This window comes from Neovison vison, chromosome 4, assembly GCF_020171115.1.
Source record: "Neovison vison isolate M4711 chromosome 4, ASM_NN_V1, whole genome shotgun sequence".
NCBI classification, from domain to species: Eukaryota; Metazoa; Chordata; class Mammalia; order Carnivora; family Mustelidae; genus Neogale; species Neogale vison.
The window spans coordinates 163,354,665-163,379,240 of NC_058094.1; the positions used below are offsets into that span (position 1 = coordinate 163,354,665).

At 42.6% G+C, this 24,576-nt stretch overlaps 1 protein-coding gene across 2 annotated transcripts in view; it reads right to left on the reverse strand.

Annotated features, from left to right (window-relative positions):
* Positions 1–24,576, reverse strand: part of SLC25A13 (solute carrier family 25 member 13) — a 182,065-nt gene that overhangs the window by 128,516 nt on the left and 28,973 nt on the right. For both annotated transcript variants that reach the window (XM_044246082.1, XM_044246081.1), the window contains exon 3: positions 17,791–17,933. In XM_044246082.1, coding sequence (XP_044102017.1) covers positions 17,791–17,933 — 143 coding nt within the window. The remainder of the gene's footprint in view (positions 1–17,790; positions 17,934–24,576) is intronic.

Sequence of the window (24,576 nt, forward strand, 5' to 3'; positions counted from 1 at the left end):
TTCTCCAGAGAGGACCACGGCAGTTAGGAGACTGGGTTGGAAACTTCCTTATAATTTGTCCTCTGCCCCTTTAGGAAACAAGACAAAGTAACTGAACTTGTCTTAGAGTTTGCCTTTGCACCTTTTCTCGTGTTCTGGACTTGCCCCAGATACTAAGTCTTTGTCTCTCCTGGTCAACTTTCTGCCATCTCCCATTTCCATACTGTCCATACTGGTATCATGAAACCTGAGGAGAAGCTGTTGCTCCTGCCACTGTGCTAAGAAACTGGACGGATGGAGTTTTACTATATTTTGAGGGTAAGGCCAACAGATCTGATTAAAGATTAAATGTGAAGTGTGAGAGGAAAGTAGGAAGCAGGGATGTCTCCAGGGTTTAGGACCTGAATGACAGTTACGATGGAACATCCTGAGATAACAAATAAGAAAGGAAGAATATTTTTGCAAAAAGAATCAGGAACCCAGTTTTGGACACTTGAGGTTTCCAGAGGCCTGCTAAATGTGCAAATGGAGATCTTAAGCAAGCAGCTGGGCAGATAGGACCCTGGAGTTCAAGTAGAAGAGAGGGCCAGAGACATAAAAGTAGGAATTATGACGTATTTAGATCTGTGAAGTGAGAGGAGAGACTGCAAAGAAGTAGTCAGAAGAAACTAGAAGTCCAAGGACGGAGCTCTGAGGATGGGAGATGAGGAAGAACTAAAAAGGGGAATGAGAATAAACAATCAGGGAGATAAAAGAACCGTGATGACTATCCTGAAAGTGAAAGAGTATTTCCAGAAAGGTGCAAGGGAGAAACTATGTTAACCTGAGGACTTGGGACTGGATTTTCCTATCAGTTCTGGGAGGTAAGAGAGAAACTATAGAGAGATCCCTGCCCCTGGCTCATGGGCACACAGCTCCTAATAAACCCCTTGGAAATGCCTGAATGACAGCTGTGGCTTTGTTCTAGTAAGGTGACTCTGGGTGGGACCCTGAATAGGAGCTGGTCACCAAGAAGACCAAGCCATCACTGGCAGCTTGGAATTTTCAGCCCATCCCCCATTCTCCAAGAAGGGCAGAGGGGCTGCAAATGGACCGATCAACTACATGGTGAAGCCTCCATAAAAATCCCAGAAGTGTCCAGGGAGCATCCAGGTTGGTGAACGTGTGACAGTTCTAGGAGACGGCATGGAAACTCCATACCTGCGCAGCTCTTCCATTTGGATGGTCACCTGTAGCCTTTATCATATCCTTTCATAAAAACCTGGAAAAGGGTAAGGAAACTGTTTTCCTGAATTCTGTGAGCCACTCTAGCTAGCTAACCAAACTCAAGGAGGGGGTCATGAGAACCTGCGATTTACAGGTGATCAGTCAGAAGCACAGGGAACAACCTTATCTTACAACTGGCATCGGAAGCAAAGGCACAGAAAGGCGGTCTTGTGGGGCTGAGCCCTCAACCCATAGGACCTGACGCTATCTCCAGGTAGCCACTGTCAGAATGGAGTTAAACTGTAAGACACCCAGCTGGTGTCGCAGAATTGCTTGGTGTGGGGGAAAAACCCCACACATTTGGTGACCAGCAGAGTCAGAGTGAAGTGTCCTGTGTGAGCAGTAAAGGAGATACACACAGGAGAAGAGTAAGTGTTTCCTTCTCAGGATCTTAACAAGAGCAGAAGAGTGGAAGAAAATCCACGCTGGAGGGCACTCAAGCACAAATGCGCAGGGGTGAAGAGCAGAGGGCCAGAACAGAACGCTCTCGATGTACTTTTCAGAAAGAACAGATGCAAGGCCGAAGCTGGAGGAGAAAGTGGAATCATGAGAAGATATTCTTCATTTGGTAAAGATATTGGAAAATATGTGTGCCCCCAGGAAAAGACGCCAGCAGTGGGGGCAGAGGAGTGGCAGGTGATATGCAGAGGAGGAGGAATGCTGGAACGTACCTGGGAGAACGGGGAGAAGGGAAGGCGGACTACACCATCACAGATGGTACATCACTGGGAGACGACAGAGAAGTGTGCACAGAGCAAGGAATAAACCCATTTAATCAGGTGAGAAAACTACCTCCGAAAGTTTAGGTCACTCGTCTAAGCTAAGGCTCCAGGGCTTTTAAGAAATTAAGTAAGATGTAAATGTGGCTTTTTTCAACCACTATCTAGTTCCTTCCACTATACAGTGCCTTTGCCATGTGAACAATCCTTTCTGTCTGAGGAAGTAGTGACCAGAAGAATCACACTGAGATCTGTAACATTGAAGACTTTTTCCTTGTAGGAGAAGACAAGGGAGGGAAACGCTTGGAAGCGTTTGATGCAGGAAAGTGGGAGATAGACAGAAGGAAGGAAAAGCATATCCTGAGTGTAATTAGAGTTCATCCAGTTCCTCACAGTGTGTCCAGTTCTCTTCGAAGAGAACCCTGGGAAAATGTCCGTATGACCCAAGTAATGTAAGCCACCTTAAAAAGCAATGGCCCACAGCTTCAGTGAGTATTAGAAGAAACTGGGGAAATGATTAAAAATGTATATTCTTGTCCTCAATAGCCATAAAAAGGAATGAAGGTGATTTCTTTATATATTTAGAGTGATCTCTAGGATATATGGCTAAGTGACAAAAGCAAGTGTATGTATGTCCTAGGGACTAATCTTACACGTATGTTGTGATAATTAACTTAATATGTCAACCTGATTGGGATCTGGGGTTAGACATTATTAAACATGTCCAGATTAAACATTATTTCTGGGTGTGTCTATGAGGGTGTCTCTGGGTGAGATTAGCATTTAAATGGATGAACTGAGCCAAACCCTCCCCAAAGTGGGTGGGCCTCATCCAATCTGTTGAGAGCCTGAATAGAAGAAAAGATGAGATGAGAAGAGAAGACTTTTGCTCTCTGCCTGCCTGACTGAAGGGGGACGTCCATCTTCTCTTGCCCTCCAACTGGAACTCACACCATTGGCTCCCCTGGTTCTCAGGCCTTTGGCTCCAGAGTGACCTACACCACTGGCCTTTCTGGGTCTGCAGCTTGCTTTCTCAACTTCAGAATCACATGAGCCAATTCCTTATAAAAAAAGTGTCTCCCTCTCTGCTCCCTCTCCCCACCCCTACACACACACACACACACACACACACACACACACACCTCCTATTGGTTGTGTTTCTCTGGAGAACCCTGACCCACCACACACATGCACATATGCACACACTATATATTATCTCTCATAGATATGACTGGGCCAGAAAAATGACCAATTTCCTTATACTTGGGGGAGAAACACCATATGGAAGCAGCAGCCACAAACTAAATGAAAGAAGAGTGACCTCTAAGGGGAGAGAGGAGACAAGTGAAGTCACATTTTTGAGGATACCTTGCTTCTGTTAATACAGCTTTGACTCGGGCAACATATGTTTTACATATTCAAGAATCAAATTAAATCTAAAAGAAAAAAAACAACCCCTAAAAATTGAAAACAAACTGAAACGAATGAAGCTAACCATATATCAAGTTGGTGGCAAAACCACACAGAGAAATGAATTGTTTCAAATAACTTTAGAACACAGTCTTTCACTGTAAGTCTTTAGTGGGATACAGTCGAAGCACAAAAAGAGCTGAAAAGAAATCTGAAACTTCATTCAATATCTAACCGTTAGCAGCAATACTGGTGTTATTGTTTTGAATATAACCTATATATTGCAAATATATAATTACATGAATTTGTTGCTGGTAACCAAGATTTTTCAATGAAAGAGTAAAGAGATGATAGAAAAAGCAAAGAATTAAAAATACTTTGAATCTAATCCTGTCAATTGTTCACTTTGAGTCAGAAATCCCATATGAATTGAAAACGTTTCCCCCAAGTAGCTGCTAAGACCTTAAAGCAATGGGAACGCAAAAGAAGCAACTATTACCTACACTGTGATCTCTAAATACAACTGCCCATTACAAAGAATAAAGACTCCATGAAGAGCAGACGATTCTAAGTCTGCAGCAGGAAACACACAAAACAATGTCCTGTTGTGCCAGAAAACAAGGAAGCTATCAAATACTATTGGATCGCTAAGGAGAAAATGTAAATGGACCCCCACTGGCCAAAAATGAGAAAAATACAATTGATTAAAACATGCCAAATATTAACCTAAAAAGCATTCTATGAGTTCACAATATTCAATATAATAAAGGTCCTCATTCCCACAAAAAATAACCCCAATTCCGAACCCTCGGAAGTTATTACACCACCAGTTGCTTATGCTGAAACGCTCTCAGATCAAGGAATCTGGCTTACTTCTACTTCTAAGTCGACCTCCCCCCTGAAATCCAGATGCAAACATCTAACAGCCAAGCTCTCTAGTAGCATGAGGAATGGACAAGTCAGTATTCACATGTCCTACAGAAGTCTTGCTTTTGCTTCCAAACCCATCCCACCCACGCGACTCCCTCAGTTGCTTAACTTGCCCTTTCCCATCTCGGAGCCCATCTGGCAAGAAAACCCCAAATTCAACCACTTACCACCGTCTCCACAATGGGTCCTCTAATCCTGCCATCTTCTGCCTTCTTCCATTCCTGCCTACTTCATTCTATTCTGTACAAGTAAGTTAGGGAGATCTGTCCTAAGTTAACTCACATTGTGTCAGTCCCACGCTCAAAACTCTCCAATGACCTCTACACTTGGAATAAAACTGTCCAAGAGCTACACAATCTGATCCCTGGATGTCTTTCTCGTTTCTTTCACTTTCCGGCTCCTGGCCAGTCTCAGTCTCCTTGCTACTCCCCAAACGTGTCAAGCGCTTTCCTACCTCGTCTGCTTCTGCTATTCCCGCTACCCAGAAAACTCAACTCACAGATTCTCACCTGGAGCACTCTTACTGCAATCTCTGCCCAAATGTCACTTTGCAGAGGCCTTCCCTGACCACCCTATCCACCATGGCACCCAGAGCACACAGCTGCTCAGCACCTCCTTCCCTGCTCTAAGAGACACAGCCACCTGCCTCGGTGCCATACACATCTATCGGTATGCACTATTCGCTACAGAAGGGTACACTGTTCACCGTTTTGTTTAGAACGGTGCCTGGCACACAGCTACTGTCAATAAATATTTGTTAAATGGATTAACAAATCTGAAATTAATCTAGATTTTTCAAATATTAGGTTCTCTTGGGTCTGTAACACCTGGTCACTTTACCATACCATACATCCTTTATTACAGAGACTAAGTTACTTTATAATTTCTGTGCAAGTTCAACCATCATCTTCTTTCATCTCCTTCTAGACTGAAAATCCCAAAACCTTTCCATCAGACTGTAATGGGAGCCTCACCCCCAGAAACCCTCATTAAGATCTGAGACTCTCACTCTCTTTACTAGGAAGTGACGCACTGACAATTATGCCACCAGCAATGGAGAGTTAACAGGCACCAAATCTCCTCACAATTCACTTCAGGAATCCCTCACAGCTTTACGGTAAGACTGTTTTAATTCCAGTAATGCCACACCCCATGCCTATGACACTGTCACTGGTAGAGAAACAGATCTTCCAGCAGCCAGCTAACAGAGCTTATCCTTGATTTCTTTGCCTTTAACATTTTAGATGTGAGTTTTAAACACCTCTGAGCCAGAGTAAAGCAAGACTAGACAACCAACCATGGAAAACGGGAAGGCACTTGTTTTGCTCTTTTATTATCTGAGCACCTCCGCATGCTGGGAAGAATGTGGAAGAGGGGGCTGGTACTTTCAGTTGCCCCAGTAAAGAAAAACAAGAATTCTGAGAATATGGTATGCAGTGGGACCTCAAGGCTGAGTCTAAGAATAGTGAAAGGGGGAGAATGATCCAAAAACTATCCCTTGCTTAGAAAAAAATGGATGAGAGGAATGTGAGGGCAGTTTTTCCTCCGTCTGTGGGTGTGGATGACAGTTGGAGGAGTGCACATGGAGAACTCAGGCCCACCTCATGCGGGCCAAAGAATGAGTCTTAGGAGCTAAGAATCTTGCAAAGAGCATCAGAACTTGTAAGCAAGGACATAGGCGGAGTTCTCATGCAAAGCTCCACCTTCAATAGTTTACTCTACTCTGTGTATGGAAAGTCCCATGGAAGAACAGATTAGGTACAAGCCCCAAAGCCCGAAAGAACTGGGCCCAAATTCTAGTTCCAGCAACTCACTACATTACTTTGGGCACACTTCTGATTCTATACCTCCCTTTAAAGTAGGGAGTCAAAGTACCTGTTTTAAAGAGTTGTTATGAAGATTAAGTAAGAAACTGGATGGATCGCTTCTTGGCCTTTTGGCTAAGATCAAGTATGAAGAAACTGGATGGAAACTCTTAGCACCAGACCTGGAATCATACACGTACTCAGCAACTATTTGCTTCCTACAGTCTTTGGTCTAACCATCTAGGAGGAACTATCAACAGAGCTTCTATTCCACAGGATATTTTTGCTTTGAAAGTTATTCAGGTGGTAAAATTGCTCCTCTCCTGGCATTCTTACAACTCCGCAAGATCCCAGTCTCCCAGGACGCATGACCTAGAGTGCACCAGGACTAATCTCATTGTGTCCTTTATCCTGTGCATGTATGTCAACCTCCACTGGCAGCCCAGATTTCCTGTTCACTGGCTCCCCCCTCACTCTCCATCACCCACGTCTAATCCCCAGGGCTCTGTACTTTCCTTATTCTGTGCCATTTCTCAAAAACCCTTGCACTGTGCTTTCTATAAGACATAATGAACAATATGCAATCCCGTCTCTGAAGGGATCCCTTTCAGAGAAATCCTCTAAATATCCCTTCGCCTTATTGTTCTAACCAATACCTGGCTTTTCCTTGAGGGCAATGCTTCCTCTGCAGCCCCCTCTAGAGTATGGATGGGCTTTCTTCAGCCTTCCTAGGTGGACCAGGCTTATAAATAGGGCAGGTAAACTCCTTCCTTCTCATCACCTCTTCTAGACCATTCCCCAACCCTTCCTTCCTTACCCCACTCCCGCTGAAATACTCACACCACCTGACTACACCACACAGCAACCTTCCTGGTTTCCATCACTTAATGACCCCTGATTCATAACCCCAACCAAATTTTAGCTCCATGTACTAACACTTCAACACTGAGCCTTCAAACACCTAGACCTGGGGCACCTGGTGGCTTAATTGGTTGAGCATCCAACTCTTGGTTTCAGCTCGGGTCATGATCTCAGGGTCATGAGATTGAGCCCTGCATCCGGCTCCATACTTAGCAAAGACTCTACTTGGTATTCTCTCCCTCTCCTTCTGCCCCTCCCCCACTCGTATGCACATAGGCGCGCGCTCTCAAATAAATAAAATCTTAAACACACACACAAACACACAAACACCCTGACCTTCCAAATACTTGAGCTCCTCCTCTCTTCTAGTGATCCTTTTCCCATCCTTCCTCAGACACACTCACACCCACAGACTCCAGATGTCTGCCATTACCGAAAACTGCAAAACTTCCTTATTCTCAATGTCACGCATCTCACATTGAAGCCACTATCTCCTAATTGTCCTGCTCTTTCTCCCTCTTATACCCTAAACCATCTTCAACCACACTGAAACATACAATTCAATAAGCCTACCACCCTCTCATTGCCTCACATGCCGCTGTCCTCTCTTTGCCCCTTACCCAGATTCAGTCTACAGGCAATCATTATGTAGTGGACTCTCCTCTCTCCTCAAACTGCCAGCACCTCAACCCACATCCTCCTTCCCATCTACTTCCCTGAGCAGAACCAAGGAAACCAGAAGACAACGTCTCCCAAATCCCACCACCATACCTACACGTCTCTGTTCTATACTCTACCTGCTCTTCCATTTTTCTAGCTCAGCGTTTCTTAGGGTTTTGAAATATTTGCCAGTTTTTCAGGTGGTAAAACTGAAATATTCTTATGAAACACTGAGGAGTCCCAAGAGTTTTATTTACATGGGTTATATGTATAATTACTGTACTGGAAATTAAAACAGATAAACTTTTAAAATATTTACTAATTCATTTACGAGTGATAAACCTATTACATGGCAATATAAACAGCACATCTGTATGAAAAATAACTATCCTCTAAAGCAGAAAATGAAGTGAGAAAAAGAGCATTTTATGTCACTGCAAATCTCTTAAATGTCTGACGTAATGGAAGACAGCTGCATTCAATCTGCTATAATATGTTGTTTTGTGGAGGGATATGAAGGATTTCAGCCTCATGCAGATTCATAGAAATAGAAGGAGTATTTTAACAGCCTTTTCAGGTACCTGATTCCTCTGGTACAACACCAAATCCCAACAAGTGATCCTTCCTCAGAGATTAGTTACAATGTGGACTCTGAAACTGCACCCATTTTGTTACTTTAAACTCCATGGGTCTGTCTTGCACTAGGACTAGATCTCTTAGCCAGGCATGATTTTGAAACACTCTGTACAGGACAACAAAAAACATCTTTCCCTAAGTTATGCCGATCTTCCAAATGTTGGCACATTTCATTACACTGTATTATAAACTCACAATCATTAATATCCCCACTAATTACATCAGAAAAATCTAAGTATTGGGAAACTGTCACATGAAAATTTTAATTCTCTTAGAAAGTGTTGTATGAAAAATAATCACTACTCAGCGAGCAACTCAAATCAGCGGTCAAGTCCTTTTCCTCAGACAACCAACCACATGACAATAACCAGAAGCAATTTTTTATGCCAATTTCTTATTTAACCACCCAGAATTTTCAAATTATGTGTACTCAAGGGTGAGATTTAATAAAAATCAGTGATTTTTACTGCTTCTTCAAGGACACTTTGAAGTGGACCTGACATGCTCATCACTTCCGTCACCGTGAACGTGTGGTAGTGAAGAGCATGACCGCTCACCTGTCTTGTTCGGCTTGGTGGCACTCCCTAACGGCAGCTAAGGCACCACACATTTGACACCTCACCCCCTCACCCCGACTGCTTTCAGAATCATCTGTTCAGAGACAACACAGTGGAAAAAGGTAGATGTGAATCTTAGTATTATTAGGTAAACAACTCTGACCTCACAGATTCCTTGAGAAGGTTTTCAGAGACTCCCAGGGACCCGGGGCGGGGCGGGGGGGGGGCACTTTGAGAACAGCTGTTCTAGATGAACTCACCCAGTTCTCACAAGAATGGACCTCCTTCTCAGACAATGCGCTAGAATTTCCTCCTTTTCTCTCCTTCTTGCCAGGGCTCCGCTCTCTACAGTCATTACCGTCAGCTTACATTATGCTGTCATCTATCCACAACCCTCCTTTGACCTCCCATCCCCCACCAGCTCTGGCCCCATTTCTCACCTTCCCTTGACAGCAACACTCTCCAAAAGAGGGCCTGCATTTCGTATGTAGCAGAAGAAGGGGGAAGAGGAGGAGGGCTGTCCCTACATATGAATGAGAAGTGAAATCAACACCCAGTCATTAATCAACCCTTTCCCAAATTAAAAAGAAAAATAAACCCAGGCACCTGACATTCCTAAAGGTTTTCTAATATACCAGAGACATAATACAAACCTTTTTAAGAATTCTTTTTAATTTGCTCCTTGCAGACAGTGTCTAGCCACCACATTGCACGCACCCCCCTATGATTTCAGACATCAAATATTAACACAAAGTGAGAAATGCAAAAAGAAAGGGGGTTAATCAGACACCTTGAGAGAAAGAAAAAATAACACTGATTCAATGAGAGCTGCTAATGAGGCTTTTTGTTTTGGTAGATTAATTTGGGAGTCTGATGACTAAGAAGAAAATTTAAGCTTCTCAGGTGACTGCTGTTGATTATTACCAACTTTTTTTAATGAAAAAGATGCTTTTGCTTAATTCTATAGTTTATGAATTTCAGGTGTTTATCTGAAATCTGTGTCCACCCTAGCATGTAGAAAACGCTCCTCATTAGCACACTTAAAGACCTCCTCATATTGATTCCGGATTATATTTGACAGATGATGAGCATTTCTGACTGGGAACTGCTGATATTTAAATACATTACCCTAATACTCTTTAAGCATTGCCAATTGTAAACCTCATTAACTCCCAGCATGTGGCCAAGGCCTGGATCTCATTGCAACAGCCTCACAAAGTGAAAACAGGTATATAAAAATGATGTTATCATCAACAACATTATTATATCCTCCTTCACCTTGTTGAGTATTTACAGGCCATACTTTTCCTTCCCTCAGATTAAGAACGAACAAGGGAAAGGCAGAGAACACACCTAATTTATACAGCCACACGTTTTAAAGCCCTAGATTTCTTTTTGATTGTTTCTTCCTTGACACCCTTATTCCTCCTGCGTCAAAATGAGAACAGGCCCAGAACTCTGTTCTCTGAAGAGAAAGGAATTATGTGTTGATGATAGAGCTATCATTTTAATACAATAAAGTGGGGGCTGTAACGGTAAAATGGATATGTCAGCTCATTAAGAAATCAGCATTTCTGATTGTGCTGTTTTCAAAAGAAGAGCCAACTTCTGTTCTCGTTTTGACCACAAAGAACTTCTTTGCCTGAGATGGAAAACATGTACATGTTAAAGTCATACATGATCTCAGCAAACTGATCGGATGCCAGAGGCAGCCAGTGCCCACCCCCACAAAGACAGGGGTCAGGCTGTACCGGGCAGTGAGCACCCTAAGCTCAAGAGGCAAGGCGTTCAATACCTCCAGCTTACTGAGGCCCCACTTAATCTTCCCAGGTAAGAAGTTCAAGTACTAGGGAAAACAGCTCTTGAGCCCAGCTCTCCCTCATGACATACCCCTTAATATTAAATAACAAAGAGAAACATGCTTGCAAAGCTCAAAAGGACAATCACAAAATTACTTTTACTTGCTCTTGTATAATGTGTGAAAATTACTCTTGGATGATATACAAAGAAAGCTTCAATCCCATTTTAAACAAAACCATAATGATGACAAATCTAAGACACACATCAAAAATCATACAAATAAACCCAACATCAAGCAGAGAATTCTTACCGTCTGGCTAAGGTAAGAGGATCTGGCCCCCAGATCAGAGAGTCCTAGAGACCCTCCATTTTCCAACCCCTCCTCCTCCTCATTCTCCTCAAACGCTGCAATAAGCTCTCCTTACCCATGAGGCCCACCAAGCAAAGTCTCCAGGATTGGGCACTCAAAGCTTCTTCTCCTTTCTCTCAAGGAACTTCACAAATTGATTAAACCCATTATTAAATCTACTAAAATGGCACAATTTGGGAAAATCTAAACACAACAGGCAATTAGAAGAGGGGTGGGGAAAGGTGAAATCAAAGACTCTGAGAAGGCTCTAACACAGGCAAATTGTAACAACTGCCGGACTCAAATTATCCTTTGACGGCTCTTCAGTGCTCTTAAAGATCTCCAAAACTCAACACCAAGTTCCTACACAGTCGACTACGGCCTGCCTCTCCCATCACTGTGTCCTGCACTTCCCATGTTCCTGGCATGCCACCCTCTGCATTTCAGAAAATAAGCAAGAAGCCCACAGAATGGAAGTATGACCAAGTCACTACCCAATGAAACACTGAATCAGAATCAAGACTGCTCCAAAGAAAGAGAATCCCTGTCCGTTAAGTTCATGCAGTGCACAGGCATTTAACTCTCATGCCTAGAGTTCAGCCCAACCCCACACAGAAGCGAAGCCTTTGGGAAGGGGCAGTGCCCTCACAGAGACAGGCTGCGGCAGGGGTCTCCACCTGGAAAATGTCGGGATCTGGCCAAAAGTTACTACTGGAAAAAAGGCAGTTCACAATCAGGCCAGTTCGACTACAGGCTTTCTAAACCAGAGAAAACAGGTGTGTGAATGTAGGAGTTTCCCGGAGCTGCTCTAACAGACTACCAAGAACTAGGTTGCTGAACACAACAGAAATTCGTTCCATCCCAGTTCTGGGGACCCCACATCCAGAACCAAGGCTGCAGCAGGGTCACACTCCCTCCAAAGGCAGATTCTTTAGGAGAGAAGCCTTCTTCGCCTCTTCAAGCCTCTGGTGGCCCCAGTGTCTGTGTCACATCTGTCTCTACTTCTCATAAGGACACTTACACCATTTAAGGCATGGCTAAGCCAGGGTAATCTCTTCATTTCGAGATCCTTGATTTAATCATGTCTACAAAGATACTTTTTCTTAAGAGGGTCACACTTCCAAGTTCGAGGGAATATGACTTGGTATCTACAGGTAGACATTATTCAGCTACTACAGTGGGTAACCTTGAAACTGAACTAGAACCTCCATTCCTCAGTACACCTGGGCTCTCATAACTTAAGGGGTAGGAAGGAGAATAAATACTTCTCAGTAGATTTACCTATATTTGGTCAACAAATTGCTGTGAAACAGAGGCCAGATATTGGACTAGACACTGGAGATCTGCAAATATGCAAGACCTGGTCTACACACTCAAGAAACCACAGCTTGTGGGCCAGTATCTACATAAAAGTAACTACCACAGTTCACCCTGCCATCTGGGTCAGCACAGCTGCCACTATATTTATTCCTAAAGTTACCAATCTACAAATAGTTTTTCAAATTTTAATAAGGTTATGCACTAAAATCCCTCTGGCCAACCAAGCGATGTGGAAAGAGCCTTGAGAGACAAACAGAGCCCACATCAGTGCTTCTCCTTTGGCTGCTGTAGGTGTTGTGCTTCCGTGTGCCAACATGTGGCTTCGTCGTATAATTTTTTCAAGGAACAGTAGTTGATTTGGGAAGACGATTTGTGACTTGTCAACTTGATAAATGCTTTGCTTCCAATGAAAGGGAAAGGAAGGGGAAATGAAGGTATTCTCAGTTTCACATTGAGAACAGATGTACAGTTACACCTATGGGTGACATAAATACTGAGGAGCTGTGTGTCCAGGACAGGCTTTGGGAAAATGGCACACGAACATCTGAACAGGCTTGGGGCTTAGGCAGGTCTCGGCTCAAACACCAGTGCTGTGCTACTAGCTCAGAAAGCTTTAATAGTTTGGACAAGTTCTTCAACTTACTCAGTTTTGAATTCTTTTGGAAAGAATTACAATGCTTATGGTGACTTAAAATATTTCTACCCTTGCATCGAGGAATGCCTCTAAGTTCTTCCAAGGGAATTAATTAAACAAAAGGAAAACTAGAAACAAAAGGAAAACTGAAATAACTCTAGAAGGGCACAATTTCATAAAGTATGGTACATAATTTCATAGAAAATTATGAAGCTATTTACCACTGTTAATATGAACCGCATATGGAAATACGAGAATTGGTTGATACAGTCTAAAAGATTATAAAAGTTTATAAAAGAACTGCATTATAAAAGAACTGCAATTAAAATACATTCAGATGATGGAAAATATTGATGTAGGTTAACAAATCACAGGAGACATTGAAAAAACTCTAAATAATCGTGTCGAGATGAAAAGATTATGGATCGTTATTTTCTGAAACTGAAGTTTTTGCAACCGAATGAAGAAAAAGTCATAGGGCAAGAGATTGAGGCCATCTAAGATTTTCTCTATTACAGTCAAACACTGATATTTAAGATAATACAAAATCTGAAAGAAAATGTCAAGTTGAAGAGGATGACAAGCTTATGAGAGAAAAGACAGTCTGAAGCAGTGGAAAGGCCACACGGTCTCTGGAGCCAGCCAGGCGTGGTGGTGAACAACCTGGTCAGCAACAGCCCTAGCTAGCTCATCTGCACAACCAGGAAAGCAGAGCCAGCATTTCAGATTTGTTAGAAGCTTCTGAAAAAAATGTATCTATTACGTTATATATGTACAACGTACGTTACAATACAGTATGTTATCTAATGAATCAAAGGCTATTATTTTTGGAGAGCACCTATAAAAATAAGTATGTTAATGGGAGAAAAAAATTAGAAGGTATAACAATTATACAAGTTAATGCCCATAAATATATTAATTTAATAAGAAACCAAAATGTTCACTGAAAGAAAGAGATGAACTATTAGGAAAAATTCCTGACATGTTAAATGTAAATAGGAAATGTCATTATGAAGTTTTGATTTTATTAAATACATTTCTCTGTTCTTTCCACTGAGAAGCCAGAGTCGTAGTAACAACCTAGTAGCGATAAACCTGTGCCCAGCTCTGCTTCTAAGCCCCATTCCCAACCTAAAAAAACCAGGACTTCTTGAAGAAAAGAGTGATTTCCAGGTTGGAGGTAGGGAATACCCACTGTGAGCCTGGAACCCCTTACACTCCTGAAGCAAGGAGCCCTCACAGGCAGAAGTCACAGAATTCAGGCTAAAGGGATTCCCTCTGCCCACAGTGGGACAAGCTGAGCATCAGTAAGAGTAACAACAAAGGACTATAATATACTGAATTTAAAGTAAGAACTTCCATTACTTTATACCAATATAAAGAGAGAAAGGAAACAGAGTGAAGAAAAGCTTTTCCTTAACAAAGAATGCTGGATAATAAATACAGGAGAAATAACAGAATTTGAAAAATCAACCACTTCTCTTTCAGGGCACCTGGGTGCCTTACTCAGTTAAGCATCTGCCTTTGGCTCAAGTCCTGGGATCAAGCCCCCAATTGGGTTCCCTGCTCAGCAGGGGTGTCTGCTTCTCCCTCTGCTTCTGATCTTCCCCCTACTCCTGTGTTCTCTCACTCTCTCTCAAATAAGTAAATAAAATCTTAAAAAAAGAAAAGAAAGGAAGGAAGAAAGAAAAATCACCACTTTTCAAACCACAACATAAAAACTAATTCAGGGAAGGCTCATCAAGGATGCTAATACTAGTGGATGTTGAGTCGCCGGGAGACAGGATATGCACATGCTCTCAGTATCTCTTTACTAATGACGAACAAAAATGATCTCTGTAGAATCTGGGGGATGCCACCTTAACCAAGACATCCAACTTCCCATTGTCAATGCTGTGACGACATGCCTCCTGTGAGGTACAATAGAGAGTACAGAATCTCTCCCAACCTGCACCAAAAAATCACATGAATCCAGGCCTGAAGCAACCAGATGAGTCCAGAACATGGGACTTTCAATAAAATAATTGGCCCAGGTTGTAAGGTTGTAAGTCAGTATCATGAAAAAAACATCAGAAGGCAAAATTCTATTCTAGATTAAAAGAGATGTAACAACTAAGTGTAATATAAGAACCTTGACTGGATCCCAGATTTAAAAGCAAAAAACAAAAAAACAAAAACCAGCAAAGAGCCATTTGAGGTTGGGGGGCAGGTAGAAAGATCCAGTATATTGGAATACAGACTGGAAATCAGAAGATATTACATGCCACTGCTAATTCTCCTGAGGAAGATAATGGTATGGTGGTTTACGTAGAAGAATGTTCTTATCCTTAGAAGATAAATGCTAAAATATCATAATGTCTACAGTTTATAATTAAATGGTTCAGCCAAAAAAGAAAATGACGTGTATACATGTATTTGTATGTAGAAAGCATGCGTGTGTATAAAAAGAGAAGACAAAGGTGACAAATGTGTTAATTAGTCTAGGTGCAGAGTATATAATAGGTATTCATTACATTCTTTCAATGTTTCTGTAATTTAAAGAATTTTTTAAGAGAATTCTTAAGAATTTTTAAGAATTTTCAGAGAGCACAAGCAGGAGGAGCGGCAGGAAGAGGGAGAAGCAGGCTCCCCGCGGAGCAGAAAGCCTGATGTGGGGCTCAACCCTAGGACTCTGGGATCATGACCTGAGACAAAGGCAGAGGCTTAACCCACTGACCGACCCAGGCGCCCAAGAATTTTTAAACCATGAAGTAAGAAAAAAAATTGGCCTTAAACCTTGAATCAAATCATTCTTGTTGCATGTGAGCTTGGTCACACTTCATATGAATCATGAACACAAGGTGTGTGAAAGCAACCAAATTTTCCCCACAAAAATACATCTGCTGGAACAAATCTATGTTCTATCTAGCTTTTGCTTCTATGGGCTAGTGTGACATATTTCACATATATATGACATATATGAAATATATGTCACACTAGTCAATGGACTAGTGTGAAAAATACGAAATATATATTAAAAAAATATAGTGTGAAAATATATGAAATATATACGCCACCCCGGGGAGGCCCTGTGAGGGAACGATGGGCTACTCGTGCATTACACACACTTACCCACCAAGCAAAGAATGCTGTGTCCGGGTGGAGGTAGAAAATAGAAGTAACTCAAATAACCTCCTCCGGAATAAACAGAGAAGGCATAATCCAGCAACTCTCTGGGATATGACTGTAAGTATCACTGCCAAGATCCATCCTTCTCCCTCCTACCTGCAACACCTTCATTTTAGAGGAGATTACTTCCATGCAAGATGGGACCACAGGTGCATAAATAAGAAAAGGAAAGTGCTGGTGAAAACTGAAAGCATTTGCAATACATCAACAAATTTTACCATAGTTGTATCTTCACCAGTGCATGTGGGAAAAATCACAGGAGACAAAAAATTGGCTAGAGAAAGCCAATCTGGAAGAGCAGGTCACTGCAATCTATGGAAGAGGGTGCTGACAGGTAGCAAGGGTGGGAGGTTGGGTCTACCACAGGTAATACAGAGAAGGCCAGCTCTTGGACGTTGTACTTGGCTACTAGGGGATGTTGGTATTTCTATTATCAAGAGTTTGGGGCCTAAAATTCCACACTTAATGGTAAAAGCCAACTGCAATCTTTTTTTTTTTTTTTTTCTTAAAGATTTTATTTATTTATTTGACAGACAGAGATCACAAGTAGGCAGAGAGGCAGGCAGGGTTGGGGGGTGAGGGGAGAAACAGACTACCTGCTGAGCAGAGAGCCCAATGTGGGGCTCGATCCCAGGACTCCAAGACCATGACCTGAGCCAAAGGCAGAGGCTTAACCCACTGAGCTGCCCAGGTGCCCCAGCCAGCTACAATCTTAAACAGCTTAGAAAAAACTCATTTTTAAAATGTAACAACACTGGTAGGGGAAAAGAAATCCAAAGTCATTTTGCAAAGTATCTGTCTCTTCCAGCTTGGGTAGAATGCCTTCTCAGTGATTTGGAATCATCATATTATTCTGTTTAGAGTCATACTATTTAATCATACAAAAGATTTCAAAAGTTATTTGAGCAGAGGTAAAGATCATGTTCGTAGAGCTATATTTTACATTTACTCACAATTCTTACAGTTCCCTTGAAAAATACCAAATATGTACAAACATTTTAGTAGATCTCACACCATTCATCAACTATAGTTAAGTCTCTAAAACCATAAGCAGTTCTTTTTTTTTTTTTTAAAGATTTTATTTATTTATTCAACAGAGAGAGATTACAAGTAGGCAGAGAGAGAGAGGAGGAAGCAGGCTCCCCGCCGAGCAGAGAGCCCGATATGGGACTCGATCCCAGGACCCTGAGATCATGACCTGAGCCGAAGGCAGCGGCCTAACCCACTGAGCCACCCAGGCGCCCCTAGCGGTTCTTTACTGTCAAAAAATACACACACGGGGTGTCTGGGTGGCTCAGTCAATTATGCATCCAATCCCTAATTCCAGCTCAGGTGATGATCTCAGGGAAATGAGACTGAGTCCCACACTGGGCTCTGTGCCCAGTGCAGAGTCTGCTTGAAATTCTCTCCCTCCCTCTCCCTTTGCCCCTCCCCCAAACTCAAGCATGCTCTCTCTCCCTAAATAAATAAAATCTTAAAACACACACACACACACACACACACACACACATAGAATCCCCAACTGTGATAAGAAGGAAATGTTAAAGGTATAATTCCTAATAATGAATTAATTGTAATAGGTAGACAAAATGCTCTTGAGAGAGAGAAAGGTATTCAGTGACTTCCTAATATTTAAAGTGATAAAAAGCTATTTCAAACAAAAAATATTAAATAAGATAATTAAAAACAAACATACCCATCTTTGGTCTGATCCACTACTCCACTTAGAAGTTCCACAGTCTTTGGATTAGGCTGCCTTTCTCCAAAAATATTCAAATACCGAGTGACGAAGTCATTGGGAGACATGAAAAACTCACCATTTTTTTCAATGCTTGCATACTGTTTAGAAAAAAAAGAGAGAAAGTATTTTACCCTCAAAAGTACATAATCATGAGATCAACGTGAAAAAGCTGAAAATATTCAACAGATAAGACATCAGACATGATAATACACTCTTCTCAAGCACAGTTATTTCCGAACATCTCACAGAAAAAAACAGAAACATGTTAAGTCTTCCAAGTTTTATATTTATACCAGTGGTTCTCAACTGGGGGCAGCTTAGCCTGACTGTCCAGCTTTTAAACACCAACATCCCCCTAACAGCCAAGCAAAACCTAAGAGGCCCACCCTCTCTATGTAACCTGCCTTTTGGGGAGGGCGGGAGGGCTGGGCGAGGTTTCTCTTGCTTTGCACTTTCTCCATTTGTTTTCTATTTCCCCACAGAGGACATCTGACAGTGTCTGATGACAAATTTGACTGTCATAACCTGACGGGAAGGGATGCTACCAGCATCTAGTTAGGAGAGGTCAGGATGACCCCCTACAACAGAGTGAGCCAGCCCCAAATGTCAACAGTACTGACACTGAGAAACCCTAGTTTACAGAAACTTGGAAGGAAAATTACATCTTGCTTTTAGCAAGGACATTCAGCTTTAAAAAATCATGGATGGGGGGGTGCCTGGGTGGCTCAGTGGGTTAAAGCCTCTGCCTTCGGCTCAGGTCATGATCCCAGGGTCCTGGGATCAAGCCCTGCGTCGGGCTCTCTGCTCCGCAGGGAACCTGCTTTCTCCTCTCTCTCTGCCTGCCTCTCTGCCTACTTGTGATTTCTCTCTGTCAAATAAATAAAATCTTTAAAAAAAAAAAAAAATCATGGATGGGAACAACCTAATTCTTTTGCCCCATTTGTTTCAAGGACACCAATAATGCAAAAAAGCAGGACAAACAGGCTAAGCTGGAAAGCAAACTGTCAACTGTACGGCTTCTCATGGGATTTTATGGAAGGAGATGTGAAAGGCTGCTCTAGTTAGCTTCCTCTCCGTTCCAGAGTAGAAATGGCCCGTAAGAATTGGGTACACTCAATGCTTTCCCACAGCGTTCCTCCTGCCTTTAGTGGCAGAATCCAGTGCCGGGAAGCAGGAAGCTTCTCATCCCTGTCTCGTGGAGTCCCAGGGGACACAGGGGATGCTGAGAAACAACACAGGATCATCCGGTATTCTGACGGCAGAGGAGAAGACCTGTTGACCCTGGGGACAGGACAGTGACTGGGGGTGGGGAGGTGAATTCCGAGAGCTGCACGAAGAGCAAGGCAAGCTGGAGGACAGTGACCACCCCGGAGGCCACTGTGATGTGGTGCACCCGGGAAGGGAAGTGCAACCAAAGCACCTCCACTCCCTCTGCAGCCACAGGGTCAAGTACCATTACAACTGTTTCTAAAAGTCACTTGTTACTTCTACATTTTAATTCCAAGGCAGGATAAACTTGCTTAGATACTCAGGAACAAGCCCTGGAGTCCCTCAGGCCTGGGCTGCACTGAGCTCTGCTTCTGCCTCTCACCACCTGGATGACCTGTAAAGTAAGCTTCCCAGGCCTCTGGCTCCTCCCCTGTAAAACTGGGATAATAACACCTCTGGGATTCTTAAGGTCAATGCCAGAAATAAACGAATAATCACATAATATACTTAGCACAATACACTATACACAATAAGCACTTCATAAATGTTCTGTACAATCCGTTTTTGGTTAATTTTTAGCATGGTACAAAAGCAAAGCTCAAAAATGGTCCAAGAATCCCCTATTATTCACTTAGCATTGAATTGGATTTTTGGAAACATGGAAGAATTATATTTGATCTTCTGGAGGCAAAACAAGACAGAAGTACAAGGGAGATGTCCCAGCTAACTACAACGAGCCATGATAGAGAATCATACCTAGTTTGCTTACAGCAGTGAGTAATTAATTTAGCTAAAAACACAATTTAACTCTTCTCCCACCAGTAGATGTTAAGGTTGTTTTCCAGTTTGGGCTATTTTTAAATAAAGCTAAGGTAACCAGCTTGTATATAACAATTATCCAAATTCTTGGCAATCTTCAAAGGCTACACTCCTGGAAGAGAAAATGTTGAGTCAAGGAGAGGGAACTTGAAGGCTCTTGATACTTATTATCACGCTGCTCTCCAGAAAAGACTGTACCAATCTACACTCCCACCAGCAGTGTGTGAACATGCCCTTTCCCCCCTCTACCAGATTTGTTGCAAATATTTATCCAGTTTGATACTTGTAGATAACGGAGTCTGTAGATTTTTCTTCCTCCTCTGCAATTTCTTCCATTGCTTACTTCTAAATCTAAAACCTAGGCCTTCCTCATCTCAAGACTAATATCTACCCATATTTTCTCTTAACTTTTAAGTAGGCTTATTTTTTAAGTTTCAATGCACTGGTACTTTATTGTTTTATGTGGTCTGAGGTGAGGATCCTCCTACTTTAGTTTTTCCCACTTAATCTCTTGATTGTCCCAGGAGCACAAATGAAATCATTCTCCCTTCCCTTGTCTTTAAGATGCAAGTGTATCACATACTAATTATCACATGATCATCAGGGAACAGCCTGGCAAGTAAGTCCTTCTTCAGCACTAGTTCTGTTCAGTTGGCGACAAATGGCTTCCTAAGGTAGAGACTCCCCTCTGGGGCTGCCCTCAAATTCCATGAAGGGATGCTTCATCCATCAAATTCCATGAAGGGATGTGCTGTCAACTTCTACCATTCCTCCAGCAGGAGTCCTGGCCAACTCACCTGTCTACTCTTCCAAGACTGCATGCACCTTAATTGCTACAACTAAAGGGAAAGCTCTGTCTGGACAGGATTTGTGCGCGTGGTTCTCACTGCAACATCCTCAGGGTCCTGGACTGGTGTCAGGCAGAGAGAACCATGGTCAATACACATCTATTGGATGGAAGAAAGTTTAAAATTATTGTGCTACTTTCCCTCCTGGGAGTTTTCTGGGCCATGATCAGTCTTTGATTTTTCCCCCAGGTAACATTCAGAATCATTGTTGAGCTGCTGTCCCCCTTAAAAAGAATTCCACTGAAAGTGCAAAATAAATTTATAATGCCATACCTCTAACCCATACATAGGACAATTAAAAAGAAATAACAAGTGTTTGCAGAAACAGGGAGCGAATGCAATTCTCATACACTGGTGTCATGAGAGTAAACTGTCAAACCACTTTAGAACACTGTCTGGCAGCATCTCCTCTAACTGAACATGCACAGAACCACAGACACAGCAATTTCAACTCTAAGGAGGTCTCTAACAGAAACATGTACAGAGAAACGTGTGCCATTACAATGGCATTGTAATGTCCATAGCAGCATTAGCTTCAATAGCGAAAAGATGGAAAATAACTCAAACAACAACCAACAATAGGATGTACAGATGAACTGTGTACTGTGGTACAATCACACTACAGAATGCAACACGGCCATGAGAATAGGAGAACGCCAACCACATGCAACAACAGGAATGAATTTTAACAACTAAAGCAAGAGGGAGGGGTGCCTGGGTGGCTCAGTGGGTTAAAGCCTCTGCCTTCGGCTCAGGACATGGTCTCAGGGTCCTGGGCTCAATCCCCATGTCGGGCTGTCTGCTTAGAAGGGAGCCTGCTTCCCCCTTCTCTCTCTGCCTACCTCTCTGCCTGCTTGTGATCTCTGTGTCAAATAAATAAAATCTTTTTTAATAAATAAATAAAGCAAGAGTGAAAGAAATGAGACACAAGAAAATATAGTGTTTTTTCCATTTTTAAGAAGCTGAAAACCAGACAACTGGTTCCCCTCAGAAGAGGTGGATCCTGACTAGACAGGGCATCAGATGGCTTCTGGGGGGGCTCGTTACAAGGTGTGAGCTCACTTTGGGAACATTAATGGAGCTGTATGTACATTTATGATTTGGGCACTTGATTTATACCTCAGCATTTTACATTTTTTAAAAAATCAAGATATTTTCTGCCCCAGTTTTTAGAGGTGATAATGAAATAATTTTATAAATATAAGAACATATTAATCTGAACATGGAAAACAGTTTTCTTCAGGTTGCAAAACCAGCACATTACCAAGGCTGGGTGGTCTGCCTTGTGATTACAGTAAAAATGTCAAAGGTTGTTCCTTCAACTGACGGACAAAGACAGATCATAGTAAGAATGTACTGACAACGGGGCCCCAGGGCCCACAGGGGTCCCCGTCAAGGGAGTGGACCACACAGCTCTCACCACCTTTAAAATGGTATTTAATCCTTTTGGGGACTAGATTTTACAAGTGACCTGAAGCCTCTCTCTCTCCCTTACAAATTTTTGTAAGTTTTAATATGATTAAACATATGCAGGCTATATGCAAAAATGCAGGTCCAAGAGTATTCAGTACAGTGTTGTTATACTAGCAAAGCAGGAAACACAACTAAGCATCCAAAAATATGAAGTGGCTAGATAAATTATGGTAAAAAGAGCCATACACAGGGATAGCTCACAATAAAAATACTGTAGAAATACATTCAATTATAGGAAAAAAGTTTTCCTAACGTATTAGGTAAAGGGAAAGCTGGATAAAAAAGTATTTTTTCTCCTGTTAAGGAAAAAAAGGTTTTATATACATACACAGAAATACGGACAGAGAGAGGTATATAAAATATAATTTTACATATTTATACATAGATATAGATATGGATTTTAGTTATACAGCAGAATCACATAATTTTCTTTATATACTTTTGCTTTTTAAATTTTTGCCAATATGAAGCATTTCCTCATCTTAAGTTTTCAATAAAGAAATTAACTGTTTTTCCAATTTTATTAACTAATTTCTAAATACATATGTTTTGCTGACAAAGAACAATTATAAAAAATCCAAGTGTAATTCACTATGTATCATTACAAACTGTCATAAGGCCTATTCCCCTTGTCTAGTCCCTTTACCCAGTTTTGTCATCTCCCACAACTTAAACTACAGGCATTCAGCTACTTCCACCTATAAACAGTACATACCACCCTCTTTGCTCTCCCTTGAGCCAACAATGTCCTTCTCAATTTTCCCCTTCTCATTACTGGCACCTCCCTAACCCAGGCTCTATCCAGGGGTTGTATTTACCCCTGCACCCTCTCGTACATTGTACAAGATCATGTCCATCAAGCAGTCCTTCAAAATGTCTTAACCTCCCCCATTCTCCATCCACCTGCTGCTATCATAACCCTAACAAGTCTTCAGGGATTATCCCCCAAGGCCGCCTAACTCATGACCCTGCTGCCAAATCTCGACCCACCCTGCCAGTGTCACTGGATGAACCCAGTGGCTTCCTATTGTTCAGCAGGCGTGCCAAACTCCCAATTACCTTGCTAATTTTGTCACCCACAAAAAAAGCCTGTAAGGCTTGGCAGACTCCCTGGCACAGAGCTGAATTTAAATCAACAAGTTGAAGGAGCAAGAATCCTTCAATGTGGAGAGGCTGTGTGCTCGCAAACCCATCTCCCGGCCTTCCCTCCAATATGGCCCTCTCCCCGGAACTCCCCAGCTGCCCTCCTCCTGACTCCAGTGCCCACTCGCCCTGCTGCTCTCCCAGGTCCCTCTCCAGAGAGCCTTCTCCGACCACTCCTCACCACAGAGGCCACTCCAGCCTTTCGGTTTCCTGCGTGCCACAAAACAGAACTGACCACACCTGGACCTCAACTTCCATATTCGCTCACCGCACTGGCACTTACGTGCTAGATTCTTTTTCACCTGCTGCGTACCTGTAAATGTGGTCTCCCGTGTAAAAGCTGAACTCCTTGAAGACTTGGTTGCTGCTTATACCTCTTCTATACACCCTACTCACCTCGAGGTTTCACGGTGTTTTTAAACTGGGAGCACTCAGTACACCTGCTCCAAAACGCATGTCAACTCTTAGATTAGAAACCAAACTGACCACACCTGGACTTCAACTTCCACACGCAGACAAAATGTTAGCCACCACTTGTCACCCGAAGAGGCTGCATAACCAACTCAACCTCCTCAGGCTAGGACTGCCAGCCACCGAGTGCCCCCTGCCCACCACCCAAGTGCGCTGCCCAAGAGCCTGTGCTCCAGGTCACCCCCCGCCTGGCACTCTTACAGCCCTCTGTTCCACACCTGCTACTGCCTCTGCCCGGAATGGTCCTCCTCTGCCCTCTGCCCACAGCCCCCCTCTACCATCTCCAGCTGGTAAGTACCTACTCACTGTCAAGCCCAGCTCCAAACCACCACCTCTCTGTAATTGCAATGACCTCGGCTAGATCTAATTAGCCCCACATCATCTTCCTACTAATTAACACCATATAATGCTTATCAACCATATCATGGCTTTTTTTTTGTTTACACTTACACACAGTGAACTAGTAAAAAGCAGGATCCATGATTTATGCATCTTTATATCCCCAACACTTAATGCTACACTTCACATACAGTAAGCAACCCCTCCCCACAAAAAAAGAAGAAAGTGTAGCCCTTCTCAAGGGCCCATCTCCGTCCTCCAGGACCCCTCTTTCCTCCTCTCTGCCAGTTCCACTGGCTCTCTCGGACCTCCACAGTTGCCATCTCCCCTGCTATCAGCTCATCTGGTCCAATGGTCCCCCTCCCCCGAGCTACAGAAAAATCCTCTAACTAGCGTGACAGTCAGAAGGCTGGTTTATTTATCAGGAAGAAAAGTCAGG